At 34.7% G+C, this 13852-nt stretch overlaps 1 protein-coding gene and 1 long non-coding RNA gene across 2 annotated transcripts; both read left to right on the top strand.

Moving 5' to 3' along the window:
- Positions 1-3069: 3069 nt before the first annotated feature.
- LOC127088001 (uncharacterized) lies at positions 3070-5469 on the top strand. The gene is made up of 3 exons (XR_007790099.1): positions 3070-3482; positions 3882-3941; positions 5097-5469. It is a non-coding gene; the product is annotated as an uncharacterized LOC127088001 (long non-coding RNA).
- A 765-nt stretch (positions 5470-6234) lies between these two features.
- LOC127079028 (uncharacterized) lies at positions 6235-13648 on the top strand. Its single transcript, XM_051019444.1, has 2 exons — positions 6235-7493; positions 13377-13648. Exon 1 carries the CDS (start codon positions 6235-6237, stop codon positions 6937-6939), a length of 705 nt encoding a protein of 234 aa, XP_050875401.1. The 3' UTR covers positions 6940-7493; positions 13377-13648.
- Positions 13649-13852: the final 204 nt, after the last annotated feature.

Here is a 13852-nt window from a genome sequence, read left to right as displayed (position 1 = left end):
TAAACAGTTCAACAGTTTAAATCAAAAGGAAATGAATCAAACAGTTAAATCAGAGGGACCAATGTGCAAAGCACAAGACTCAAGTCACATGAGTCACACCTACAAAACAAAGGTTAGCACATGATATATGATCAAGCTCAATCAAATTGGCAATGGTTTCTTTGAGGCATTGTTGCTTAACCTGAAACATAAACTCAATCATAAGTCCAAAAGACCACTAGGACAAGCCTAGGGTCAAAAACAAAAGAGAAAGTCAAAACAGCAAATGAAAGTCAACCAAAGTCAAGTTCAAACATTTAAGAAGCAAGCACAATTGGGTTCATGTTCATATCATGCATCATCATTAATTCACAAGCAAAGGAAGTCAAAACATGGCAAATGAAAGCACAAGGAAGTCAACAGAATGACTTGCATCAAAAGTCAACTCAAACAATTTCAAAAATCATCAAATAAATCATACTCAATCCTAACATCTAGCATGGTAAGCATGTCAAATTTCATTGCATTTGGACAAGTGGAAGGCAGTCAATGAAAATCATAAAGTCAAAGCAAATTCAAACATGCACAAAGAAGTCAAACAAACATGGGTCAACTTCAAAAAATCACAACTAAATGAAAACAGATGAGAAATGAATGGGGTCAACACCAGTGCAAAGCTCAAGGTGTCTAGTATGCCCATGCAAAATTTCATGATCATACAATAAGGCATGAGAATTTCCCAAATGAAATGGCCAGATGTGTCACACAAAGTCAACAATTGACTAGGCAGGAAATAAAAATCTCAAACAAATGGAAAATAGCTTAATTAAATCCAAGAAAATTCACACATAAACTAGACATATGAGAGAAGGCTCATACAAAAATTTGGATCATTTGGAGGTCATGAAGCATGCAAACAAAAATCAGCAAATTGCACATCCATGGTGTGACACAAGTTGTCACACCCTACTTCAAAAATTCAAAGCTCTCAATCCACATATGATAAAATCATGATGTTTACACCAAAATAAGCATGGATGAGTGTAGATTAACCACAAAAAATTTCGGATCAAATGGATGCAACATCATTATTTCACAAAAGAAATGGCAAAAGGTACAAATTAAGCATACATGTCAAGAAACCTAGAGCCATAAAAAATCCAGCCAACCAAAAAAATATTAAAAATCATGATAAAATAATAGACATTCAACAGGACATGATGCAAAAAATTCCATGATTTTTGGAGTTGAAATGAGTGAGAAATGATTTTTGTAAGATGATGCACAATTTGGAATAACATGGACCAAATAACATGAATGGAAAGTCAAACACGGTTGACCAGTGGCATTTTTGTAAATCTGTGACCCACTTATCAAAACACAGCGTTTCAGGCCACGAAATAAAATGTTGTGATTGGCCAATTCAATAAAACAGTAACTCAGCAGAAAATTCAACCAAAAGCCACCAATCACAGTTCATGTTTTCTGGGAAATGGCTAGGGTTTATGCAACTTAGGGTTTTAGCCAGCAGCATGGCAGATTCATGTTATCACCATAAATCGAATTCAAACAGCAATATGCAAACAGCATGGCAAGGAAATGGTTCATGCAATCACAAGCAACAACAGCAGCCAACAAGAAATCTGGGAAAGAGACTAGGGTTTGCTACAGGACAGCAACAACTTCATCTTCTCAAATCGAGTTTTTATGAAAAATTTCCAGAAATCCACATTGAAAACACACAAAGGTTCAGCAAGGCATGGCAATCAATAATTCATCATCAGTTTTCAATAACACACAACATGGTTCATGAATCGAGCAGAAGAAATCTTAACATCAAAACTTGCTCAAGCATAAAAAATCTCAGAAATGAATAATGGGCATACATATAGAAGCATTAGACCATGTACATGACAAATCCAAGCGCTGTTTTCATGGAAACATGCTAATGGAGGAGAATCGAGCAAAAATGCATATGAACACAAAACTTCATTTCCAGATTTCTAGCAAACTACTTAACCATTTCACATGGGACAAAGTTTATAGTAATTAGCATGCTAGGATCTACACTAATCATGTCATGGTTTGGCAAAACAATAGATTCGAAAACCAACCAATTTGAAGAGCAGAGGCAGATTCAACAGCTTTCAGGCTTGTATGTGCTTAAACAGATGAAGATTCCTCTTCCACAAGTTGAATAGTGAAGCAATCGTGACTCAGCAACCTTTGTAAGAGCTGGAATCAAGTTCTGCCATGGATGGTTGGTGTTGAAGAGCAGTCGAGTAAACCCCCTTCCAGATGAAGAATGATAGTGGAAATGAACCTCAAATGATGCCTAGATGGTGAAGCAATGCTGGCCAGGTCGTGGACTTTGAGTGTTTTGGAAGAAAAATGGAAAATGCAAGCAAGATCAAATTGAGAGAATGAAGAAATTTCTGTGTGTGTAGGCTGCTAGGTTTATTCAAAGTGACAGAAAATATGTTATATACTTCTGTTTAAGCCTTAACCATGCTTTGCTAATCAAGTTTTTGTTAAATGAACCAATTTGCACAATTGCTAACTTTGGCCAAAAATGCAAATGGAGGTGTAGGTCTTGTAACATCCTAATTTTCCATACCTTAAATAATATATATGATTATAATTGAGACTTTAACATCGCTAATTATTACAAACTAAACATTGAAACTAGCCGCTATAATAATTAATTTATCAACTAATTACTCTTTATTTTATTATTAATATTATTATTCAATTTGAATATCATCGTTTTATTTTACAAACTAAACTTTGAAATTAGTCATTTAAATACTTAATTTTAAGTTAATTAATTATCCATATTATTTTTTTATTATATTATTTGATTTGAATATCACTATTTTACTCTACAAACTAATAGTAAAATAACCTTAAGTTAATAAATGTATTAAATAATTACCCTTGTTATTATTATTATTATTATTATTATTGTTATTATTATTATTATTATTATTATTATTATTATGATACTTATCCTTTCATTTTATAAAAGAAATATATTTTATTTTACTATTAATATTTTACATGATCATATGTCATGAAATAGTAGAAAAATCAAACTTTCACACATTTCTCACCAACTATTTTCACAAAGTCATATTAGAACACCTATAAAACTATTCATGCAAGACTTGTAAATATTTGACAAAGACATATTTACTAGCAAGAGTTGAAAAGTTAGAAAGCATGGGCAAAAGGAGATAAATTTACATTATTTTAATATCTTACAACTAGTATAAATAGGGGTCTTTCTCACCCCATTTTCATTCATTCACAAATCATCTTTCTTACCTCTTCATTTCCTTCTTTCTCTAGTTTCTTCATATAGAAATATTAGTTTTAGTTGTCGAAGTTTACACGGTGTCGGTTTGTAGTTTTTAGAGTTATTTTGGGGTCAAAGTTCTTCTAAAGTTTTAAAGGAGTTTGATACGTCAAAGTTCTGCTCAAATCATTTTCATAAGTAACCGGTAAGTCGTTATAATTTAATTATTTTAATTATTTTATTTATATAAAGGTTATTTTAAGATGTTGATTTAAATTTCCGTTAAGACATTGAGATATTGAACTTATAAAGTCCAAGATAAGTTTTACCATTTTAAGTTGTTATAATGCCCAAGTATTATTATAAAATTAAAATGTTATTAGGAATACACTCTTGATAATTTTCTAAAATAAACAAATCCAAACAGGAGTATAGTCTAATTTATACTTGAGTTTAATAACGATTTAAATATAGTGGAGGTTATGATTAAATATTTTAAATAAATAAATATCTTAATTTGTAACGGGATTATGTTTATTTAACCGTAAATTATATTCTAATTATTTTATAAATTTCGTACAATTCAACGGTTATCGTAAATTAGGTTCTGGGCAAACATCAGAGAAAACGCTCGTGGACTTTCAACAACGATCAACAACAAAAGGTGGGGGCAAGGTCTCGTATACGTTGGGACGGTTAGCGTAAAATAGCTTAATATATATATGTGGGTAGTGGTGACCCAAGCCCTACCAGCGATAAATAAGTAAGGAGAGCCTATTCTCGAATAATGATTTTCCCAAATCACTAAGCGAGGTTATGCCGACCTTAATTATTTATCATAAGAATGATCTATGATAATTTGAGGTTGTATTGTGCTTACATTGTTTGATTAATTGTCTAATTGTTTATTTTATTTATACTTGAATGATTGTGATTGATAGACTAAGAAAATGATCTATTAAGGAGAGAAACAACAACATTGATTGGACATTAAGTGTTAGATCCCCAATGAAATAAGGGAAGTTGGATACATTGGGTAGTTGTATTCGGTTGGATTCTGGCTAAGGATAAGACTTGGTCGACCATGTCCTTTACGGTCCACCTCTCTTACCTGGGAAGTCAACCATACATTATTCACTGTATAAACTGAACTAGTTATATAGAGACAAGGATCACACCAAGGAGAAATAGACAAGACATTTAATGGATTTGGTACTCAACTGAAGTAATGAGATAATAACTATGACCTGAAAGGTTAATACGATATTTCCCAAATATTAACTAAATACTTATAGTTGAGCGTTGCTACAAAATGATTGAGTGATCATATAGACCTGCATTGAGGAATGTATAAGTCCACTGCCGTGCGGTATGGGACGTACGAGGTTGATCAGTCGCCTACAATCCCGACGGGGATTATTATTTATGCATGCTAGGCAAGACGAGGGTCTTGGCCTGAATCCTCGGGGACGATCGACTTATAACACCTGGACTCCATGTGAAGTTAGGTGGCGTAGCTCTTGGTAATTGGGAGTACGTTGGTGGCATGTGGTCTTGTGATATCTGATCTTGGTAAATGGGATAGGTATCCTTGACAGCGTTTAGTGGCCTGAGTCAGCATATAGTTCAAGGATGCATTAGAATAAATACTTATAGAGTATAGGTAAATATGGGATAAAGATGCGCTTGTTCGAATAATTGTGGTTGTCATGTATATATATTACTATTTTACATCCTATTCCCACTTTTAAACTTGTACGTAAATCTTAGCCCTGTATTCTTTTTGTCTTGCATCTTTGGATTGATCTATGACGATCAGGCGACGAGCTAGACCCTTTAGGAGGGAAGGCTATGGAGTGACAGATTACGATAATGTCAAGGCTGAAGGTTGCTAGCGTTTTGTCAAACGCTTATCACATCGTTACTAGTACGTAATATTATATACAGTCAGTATAAGTGTCAGTCATGTTGGACTTAGGGGGTCCTTCTGTTAAGCTTTCTTTTGATTTTCTTCATGTACTTTTATTTTAAGTTTTATCTACGTGGCAAGGCCACTAGTCTTAACGGTATCAAACTTTATGTAAAACATATTTGAAGCATATATATGTGAAGTAGTATATTTTAATTAATTCAGTCTTGTTATTTAAAAATTTTAAATTTTCTGTATTTTATTTTAGAATTTCACTAATGGGACATAGGCTGTCTCATTTAATGGTATCAGAGCTGGTCGATTCAGCTCGGACCGTAAGTGTCTAGAGTTATACTGACTGTTTCAAGTTGGATTCCAAACAGGATGATAACTTTTCTCTTGTGCGTTGAGTCTTCCTCTTGATAGCCTTCTAATATACTGATCTAGGAAGCGTCTTTAACACACTTAACTTATTCTTCCTTCTTTTTCCCCCAACGGTCACAAACCCAACGGTAACGTAACGGACACTTCACAAAATTCACTATATAAATACTTCACACCTATTCATTATTTTCATATCAATTTCAAAGTACTTATCCATACCTTACAAATGGCTAAATGTTTTCTTTTATTCATCACTCTTCTTGTCATTATCTTGTTTCTTATTGGTATTATCAAGCATGAAGAATTAGGTAAAGATTTCGTAGCAATAATGATAATTATAGTGCTACCATTACTAGTCTTAGCTTGGTTTATTAATAGAGGTTTTTAAATGAAACATGGTCATGGTTTTTGTAATCTTTGTTATTGAATAAATTGATATGCTTTTGTTTATACACTAAATATTGATTATCTTTGCCAAAATTCTAGATATAACCATAACTAACATTAAGCATTAATTCAACATATTAAACATAACATTGCATGTGAGAGAATTGACAAAATCCTTATCAATGAATCATTAAGTGGGATATAAATATACATATTTATTATGTTCTTTATGTCTTGTGGATGATTGAACCTAATAACTTATCCTTTTCAGGAAGTTATGGTTCAGAACGCCAGAAACGTGAGGCGTGGTAGGAGTGCTGGTAGAGGTGCTAGTAGAGGTGTAGGTAGGAATGTGAGTGGTGAAGCTACTCCCGAAGGAGTAGCTAACATCCCCATAGGACGAGAAGATCATTCCCAAACTGGAACGAACTCTCAAGCTGACACTCGAGATGTTCGTGAACTTGCTGCGGCTGTGTTAGTTCAAACACAACAAAATGCTCAAATCCTGCAAATCACCCGTGATCATCAACTTTTTCAGCAACAACAAAGAGAAACTGTGCATGAAGATACGGGATTGAACTCGTTTCTGAAAGGTAAACCACCACAGTTTGGTGGTGACTTTAATCCGGAGGGTGCTGAGAAATGGTTGCAAGAGATAGAGAAGATATTCTCTTTCACTCACTGTAGAGAGAATAGAAGAGTCGGATATGCAACATTCATGCTGACAGGCGACGCTGAAGCCTGGTGGAGAGGAAAACATAGATTATTGGAAGAGGAAGGAAGAGAGATCAATTGGATCTTATTCAAAGAAGAATTTTTGGGGAAGTATTTTCCAAAGCTATGTAGGAAAGAGAAGGAGAGAGAATTCCAGAACCTGCGTCAAGGTATGATGACGGTGGGAGAGTATACTAGGAAGTTTGAATCCTTGCTAAAGTATTCTGAAATTTTACCGCTTGCATCCAAGGGAAGAATGGATGTGTGAAAAGTATCAAGATGGATTGAAATATGATATCCAGAGGGCGGTTCTACCTCTACATATTATGCGCTTTGGTGAGCTGATAGAAAGATGTTTGGAGTTGGAAGGAATTGACAATAGGAAGAATCAATATGGATCAGGAGTACCAACCCGAAACAACAATCACAAGGGCCATTTTAACCGAGGCCATGGAGGAAGGACCCAACAAGGGGGTAGGCCATATCAAAGGCCTACACCATATCATAACCAGGATTCTAGGAGGTTAATGTTCAAGTGTTACAGCTGTGGAGGGGCACATCTTAACAAAGATTGTCCAAATAGAAACATTGGAGCTTGTTTTCGTTGTGGTCAGAAGGGCCATTTTCTCAAAGATTGTCCCCAAGGACAAAACCAACCAACAAGCCAGAAGAGCGTCCTAATAAACAATAACAATGTAGGGAGAGCAAGGAACGGAGGCCCAAATGTTGGTCAAGGACCTCAAAATCAGAACAAGCCAACCACAGGAAGAGTATTTGCAATTAGAGGAGCTGAGATCTCAAAGTCAGATGGGTTAATCCAAGGTATGTGTCTAATCGGAGATAAGTTGGTATCAGTATTATACGATTCAGGAGCTACACATTCATTTATATCTACATCTTGTGCGGAAATTTTGGGATTTGAAATTGTTGATCTCAATAATAAGTTGACCATTACAACTCCTTCGGGGGAAAGAATGGTAACTTGTTCAGTCTGTGCAGACTGCCCTATAATTTTAGAAAATAGAAGATTCTTAGTAGATCTTATAGTACTCCCGCTAAAAGACCTAGATGTCATCTTAGGAATGGATTGGTTATCAGCCAACGATGTAAACTTGGGGTGCAAGAAGAAAATGTTAACGTTTGGAGAAGATAGTGGAGAAATCATAAAGGTGGAAACTCTCACCCAAAAATTTATGATGTTATTCTCTATGTCAGAAGGAGAAACCCCTAGTGTTGAAAACCTTCCAGTGGTATGTGAATTCCCGGAAGTTTTTCCAGAAGAGGTTCCAGGTTTACCACCGGTTAGGGAAGTGGAGTTTTCTATAGACTTGGTTCCAGGCACTGGACCAATTTCTATATCTCCTTATCGAATGTCACCCTCAGAGATGGCTGAGTTAAAGAAACAGTTAGACGAGATGTTAGAGAAGGAATTTATTCGACCGAGTGTATCGCCATGGGGAGCTCCAGTCTTGTTTGTTAAGAAGAAGGATGGTTCTTCTAGACTTTGTGTAGATTACAGACAACTTAATAAAGCTACTGTAAAAAACAAGTATCCTTTGCCTAGAATCGATGACTTGATGGACCAGTTAAAGGGAGCATCGATATTCTCGAAGATTGACTTGAAGTCTGGATATCATCAGATTAGGGTGAAGGAGGATGATATTCCAAAAACAGCTTTCAGATCCCGTTATGGACACTATGAGTACTTAGTGATGCCATTTGGTTTGACTAATGCTCCAGCAGTATTCATGGATTACATGAATAGGATCTTTAGGTCGTACTTAGATCATTTTGTTGTAGTTTTCATTGATGACATTTTGATTTATTCCAAGAATGAGGTAGAGCATGAAGAACATTTGAGGATTGTGCTACAAATATTAAAGGACCGCCAATTGTACGCGAAATTCTCGAAATGTGAATTTTGGTTGAAGGAGGTACAATTTCTTGGTCATGTTATCAGTAAAGAAGGTATTGCAGTGGACCCGAGTAAAGTCGAAGCAATAACAAAGTGGGAAAGTCCAAAGAATGTTGGTGAGATTCGAAGTTTTCTTGGACTAGCTGGATATTATCGGAGGTTCATTGAAGGATTCTCAAAGATCGCTTTGCCTATGACTCAGTTAACGAGGAAGGGTAAGAACTTTGAATGGACAAAAGAGTGTGAAGAAAGTTTTCAGAAGTTGAAGGAGAGATTGACTTCATCACCAATACTCATCTTACCGGACCCATTAGGACGATTCGATGTGTATTGTGATGCGTCATACCAAGGTCTTGGTTGTGTGTTGATGCAAGAAAGGAAAGTGATAGCTTATGCATCAAGACAGTTGAAGGTGCACGAGAGAAACTACCCAACTCACGACTTAGAGTTAGCAGCAATTGTGTTTGCCTTAAAAATTTGGAGGCATTATCTTTATGGATCAAAGTTCAATGTGTTAAGTGATCACAAAAGCCTGAAGTATTTATTTGATCAGAAAGATCTAAACATGAGACAAAGGCGTTGGATGGAATTTTTAAAGGACTACGATTTTGAGTTACAATATCATCCAGGAAAGGCCAATGTTGTAGCAGACGCCTTGAGTCGAAAGACACTTCATGTGTCTGCAATGATGTTGAAGGAAGAAGAGTTGATTAACCAATTTGTGGATTTAAACTTAGGAGTACATCACAGTGAAGGAAGTATGTTCATAGGCACTATTGTCGTGTCTAATGAATATCTAAAATGGATCAAAGATGAACAACAACTTGACGACCAATTAATGAATATAAAGGAAACTATCAAAGATGGTCAAAATGGGGATTTTAACATAAGGAGTGACGGAATCCTAAGGTTTGGAGAAAGGTTGTGTATACCTCAAAACCAGGATATTCGAAAGTTGATCTTGGAAGAAGGCCACAAAAGTAAGATGAGTTTTCATCCAGGAGCCACAAAGATGTATCAAGATTTGAAGAAAATGTTTTGGTGGTTTGGAATGAAGAAGGATATAGCAGAGTATGTTCAAAGTTGTTTGATATGTCAGAAGGCAAAGATTGAACATCAAAGGCCAGCTGGATTATTACAACCTTTAGACATTCCGGAGTGGAAGTGGGATGGAATAGCTATGGATTTTGTAACTGCTTTGCCCAAAACTCAGAAGAAGCATGATGCAATTTGGGTAATCATTGATAGGTTGACAAAGAGTGCACATTTCATTCCCATCAACCAAACGTTTAGCTTAGAGAGACTAGCTCAAATATATGTAAAGGAAATTGTTAGATTACATGGGATACCTACAAGTATAGTCAGTGATAGAGATCCCAGATTCACATCAAAGTTTTGGCGTCAGTTGCATTTAGAGCTAGGAACCAAACTAAGGTTAAGTTCGGCTTATCATCCCCAAACAGATGGCCAATCAGAAAGGACAATTCAGTCGTTAGAAGATCTGCTAAGAGCGTGTACTCTTGAACACAAAGGAAGTTGGGATGAGTTCTTACCATTGATTGAATTTACTTACAACAATAGCTTTCACTCAAGTATTGGCATGGCTCCATATGAAGCATTGTATGGACGAAGGTGTCGAACGCCTTTATGTTGGTATGAAGTTGGAGAAAATAAAATATTGGGTTCGGAATTTGTGCAACAAACAACAGACCAGGTTAAGCTTATTAGAGAAAAGATGAAAGCTGCACAGGATCGTCAAAAGAGTTATAGTGATAAAAGGAGAAGACCTTTGGAATTTGAGGCAGGAGATCACGTGTTCATTAGGGTAACTCCTAGAGCGGGAATCGCACGAGCAATCAAAACTAGGAAGTTAACACCAAGGTTTATCGGGCCTTTTCAAATTCTACGACGGATTGGACCTGTAGCATACCACATTGCTTTGCCGCCAAACCTGTCTAATCTTCATGACGTATTCCATGTATCACAACTAAGGAAGTATTATCCTGACCCTTCACATGTCATTGAGCCTGAAAGTGTGGAACTTAGAGATAACCTAGAATATGAGGCTTTACCTGTCAAAATTTTAAATCATCGAATTAAGGAACTTCGTGGAAAGCAGATACCATTGGTTAGAGTTTTGTGGGATGATGTAACTGGTGATTCTACCTGGGAAAGAGAAGAGGACATGCGTCAAAAGTATCCACATATGTTTTAGGTACGTTAAATTTCGAGGACGAAATTTCTTTTAAGGGGGGTGGTAATGTAACATCCTAATTTTCCATACCTTAAATAATATATATGATTATAATTGAGACTTTAACATCGCTAATTATTACAAACTAAACATTGAAACTAGCCGCTATAATAATTAATTTATCAACTAATTACTCTTTATTTTATTATTAATATTATTATTCAATTTGAATATCATCGTTTTATTTTACAAACTAAACTTTGAAATTAGTCATTTAAATACTTAATTTTAAGTTAATTAATTATCCATATTATTTTTTTATTATATTATTTGATTTGAATATCACTATTTTACTCTACAAACTAATAGTAAAATAACCTTAAGTTAATAAATGTATTAAATAATTACCCTTGTTATTATTATTATTATTATTATTGTTATTATTATTATTATTATTATTATTATTATTATTATTATTATGATACTTATCCTTTCATTTTATAAAAGAAATATATTTTATTTTACTATTAATATTTTACATGATCATATGTCATGAAATAGTAGAAAAATCAAACTTTCACACATTTCTCACCAACTATTTTCACAAAGTCATATTAGAACACCTATAAAACTATTCATGCAAGACTTGTAAATATTTGACAAAGACATATTTACTAGCAAGAGTTGAAAAGTTAGAAAGCATGGGCAAAAGGAGATAAATTTACATTATTTTAATATCTTACAACTAGTATAAATAGGGGTCTTTCTCACCCCATTTTCATTCATTCACAAATCATCTTTCTTACCTCTTCATTTCCTTCTTTCTCTAGTTTCTTCATATAGAAATATTAGTTTTAGTTGTCGAAGTTTACACGGTGTCGGTTTGTAGTTTTTAGAGTTATTTTGGGGTCAAAGTTCTTCTAAAGTTTTAAAGGAGTTTGATACGTCAAAGTTCTGCTCAAATCATTTTCATAAGTAACCGGTAAGTCGTTATAATTTAATTATTTTAATTATTTTATTTATATAAAGGTTATTTTAAGATGTTGATTTAAATTTCCGTTAAGACATTGAGATATTGAACTTATAAAGTCCAAGATAAGTTTTACCATTTTAAGTTGTTATAATGCCCAAGTATTATTATAAAATTAAAATGTTATTAGGAATACACTCTTGATAATTTTCTAAAATAAACAAATCCAAACAGGAGTATAGTCTAATTTATACTTGAGTTTAATAACGATTTAAATATAGTGGAGGTTATGATTAAATATTTTAAATAAATAAATATCTTAATTTGTAACGGGATTATGTTTATTTAACCGTAAATTATATTCTAATTATTTTATAAATTTCGTACAATTCAACGGTTATCGTAAATTAGGTTCTGGGCAAACATCAGAGAAAACGCTCGTGGACTTTCAACAACGATCAACAACAAAAGGTGGGGGCAAGGTCTCGTATACGTTGGGACGGTTAGCGTAAAATAGCTTAATATATATATGTGGGTAGTGGTGACCCAAGCCCTACCAGCGATAAATAAGTAAGGAGAGCCTATTCTCGAATAATGATTTTCCCAAATCACTAAGCGAGGTTATGCCGACCTTAATTATTTATCATAAGAATGATCTATGATAATTTGAGGTTGTATTGTGCTTACATTGTTTGATTAATTGTCTAATTGTTTATTTTATTTATACTTGAATGATTGTGATTGATAGACTAAGAAAATGATCTATTAAGGAGAGAAACAACAACATTGATTGGACATTAAGTGTTAGATCCCCAATGAAATAAGGGAAGTTGGATACATTGGGTAGTTGTATTCGGTTGGATTCTGGCTAAGGATAAGACTTGGTCGACCATGTCCTTTACGGTCCACCTCTCTTACCTGGGAAGTCAACCATACATTATTCACTGTATAAACTGAACTAGTTATATAGAGACAAGGATCACACCAAGGAGAAATAGACAAGACATTTAATGGATTTGGTACTCAACTGAAGTAATGAGATAATAACTATGACCTGAAAGGTTAATACGATATTTCCCAAATATTAACTAAATACTTATAGTTGAGCGTTGCTACAAAATGATTGAGTGATCATATAGACCTGCATTGAGGAATGTATAAGTCCACTGCCGTGCGGTATGGGACGTACGAGGTTGATCAGTCGCCTACAATCCCGACGGGGATTATTATTTATGCATGCTAGGCAAGACGAGGGTCTTGGCCTGAATCCTCGGGGACGATCGACTTATAACACCTGGACTCCATGTGAAGTTAGGTGGCGTAGCTCTTGGTAATTGGGAGTACGTTGGTGGCATGTGGTCTTGTGATATCTGATCTTGGTAAATGGGATAGGTATCCTTGACAGCGTTTAGTGGCCTGAGTCAGCATATAGTTCAAGGATGCATTAGAATAAATACTTATAGAGTATAGGTAAATATGGGATAAAGATGCGCTTGTTCGAATAATTGTGGTTGTCATGTATATATATTACTATTTTACATCCTATTCCCACTTTTAAACTTGTACGTAAATCTTAGCCCTGTATTCTTTTTGTCTTGCATCTTTGGATTGATCTATGACGATCAGGCGACGAGCTAGACCCTTTAGGAGGGAAGGCTATGGAGTGACAGATTACGATAATGTCAAGGCTGAAGGTTGCTAGCGTTTTGTCAAACGCTTATCACATCGTTACTAGTACGTAATATTATATACAGTCAGTATAAGTGTCAGTCATGTTGGACTTAGGGGGTCCTTCTGTTAAGCTTTCTTTTGATTTTCTTCATGTACTTTTATTTTAAGTTTTATCTACGTGGCAAGGCCACTAGTCTTAACGGTATCAAACTTTATGTAAAACATATTTGAAGCATATATAAGTAGTATATTTTAATTAATTCAGTCTTGTTATTTAAAAATTTTAAATTTTCTGTATTTTATTTTAGAATTTCACTAATGGGACATAGGCTGTCTCAGGTCTGCCCGAGTTTGGGCTTGGAACATGTTTCAAATATCAACTTAAATGAATCCCAATTGGCCAAAGTGAGTGAAATTGGCTAAATCAAAAA

This window comes from Lathyrus oleraceus, chromosome 5, assembly GCF_024323335.1.
Source record: "Lathyrus oleraceus cultivar Zhongwan6 chromosome 5, CAAS_Psat_ZW6_1.0, whole genome shotgun sequence".
In the NCBI taxonomy this organism is placed as follows: Eukaryota; Viridiplantae; Streptophyta; class Magnoliopsida; order Fabales; family Fabaceae; genus Lathyrus; species Lathyrus oleraceus.
The sequence above is the reverse complement of the archived record's forward strand: the minus strand, read 5'-3'. Positions and strand labels throughout refer to the sequence as shown.

Bases quoted from the DNA above. Each gene is read 5' to 3' on its own strand.
- LOC127079028 (XM_051019444.1), top strand. From the start codon at position 6,235: ATGGTTCAGAACGCCAGAAACGTGAGGCGTGGTAGGAGTGCTGGTAGA.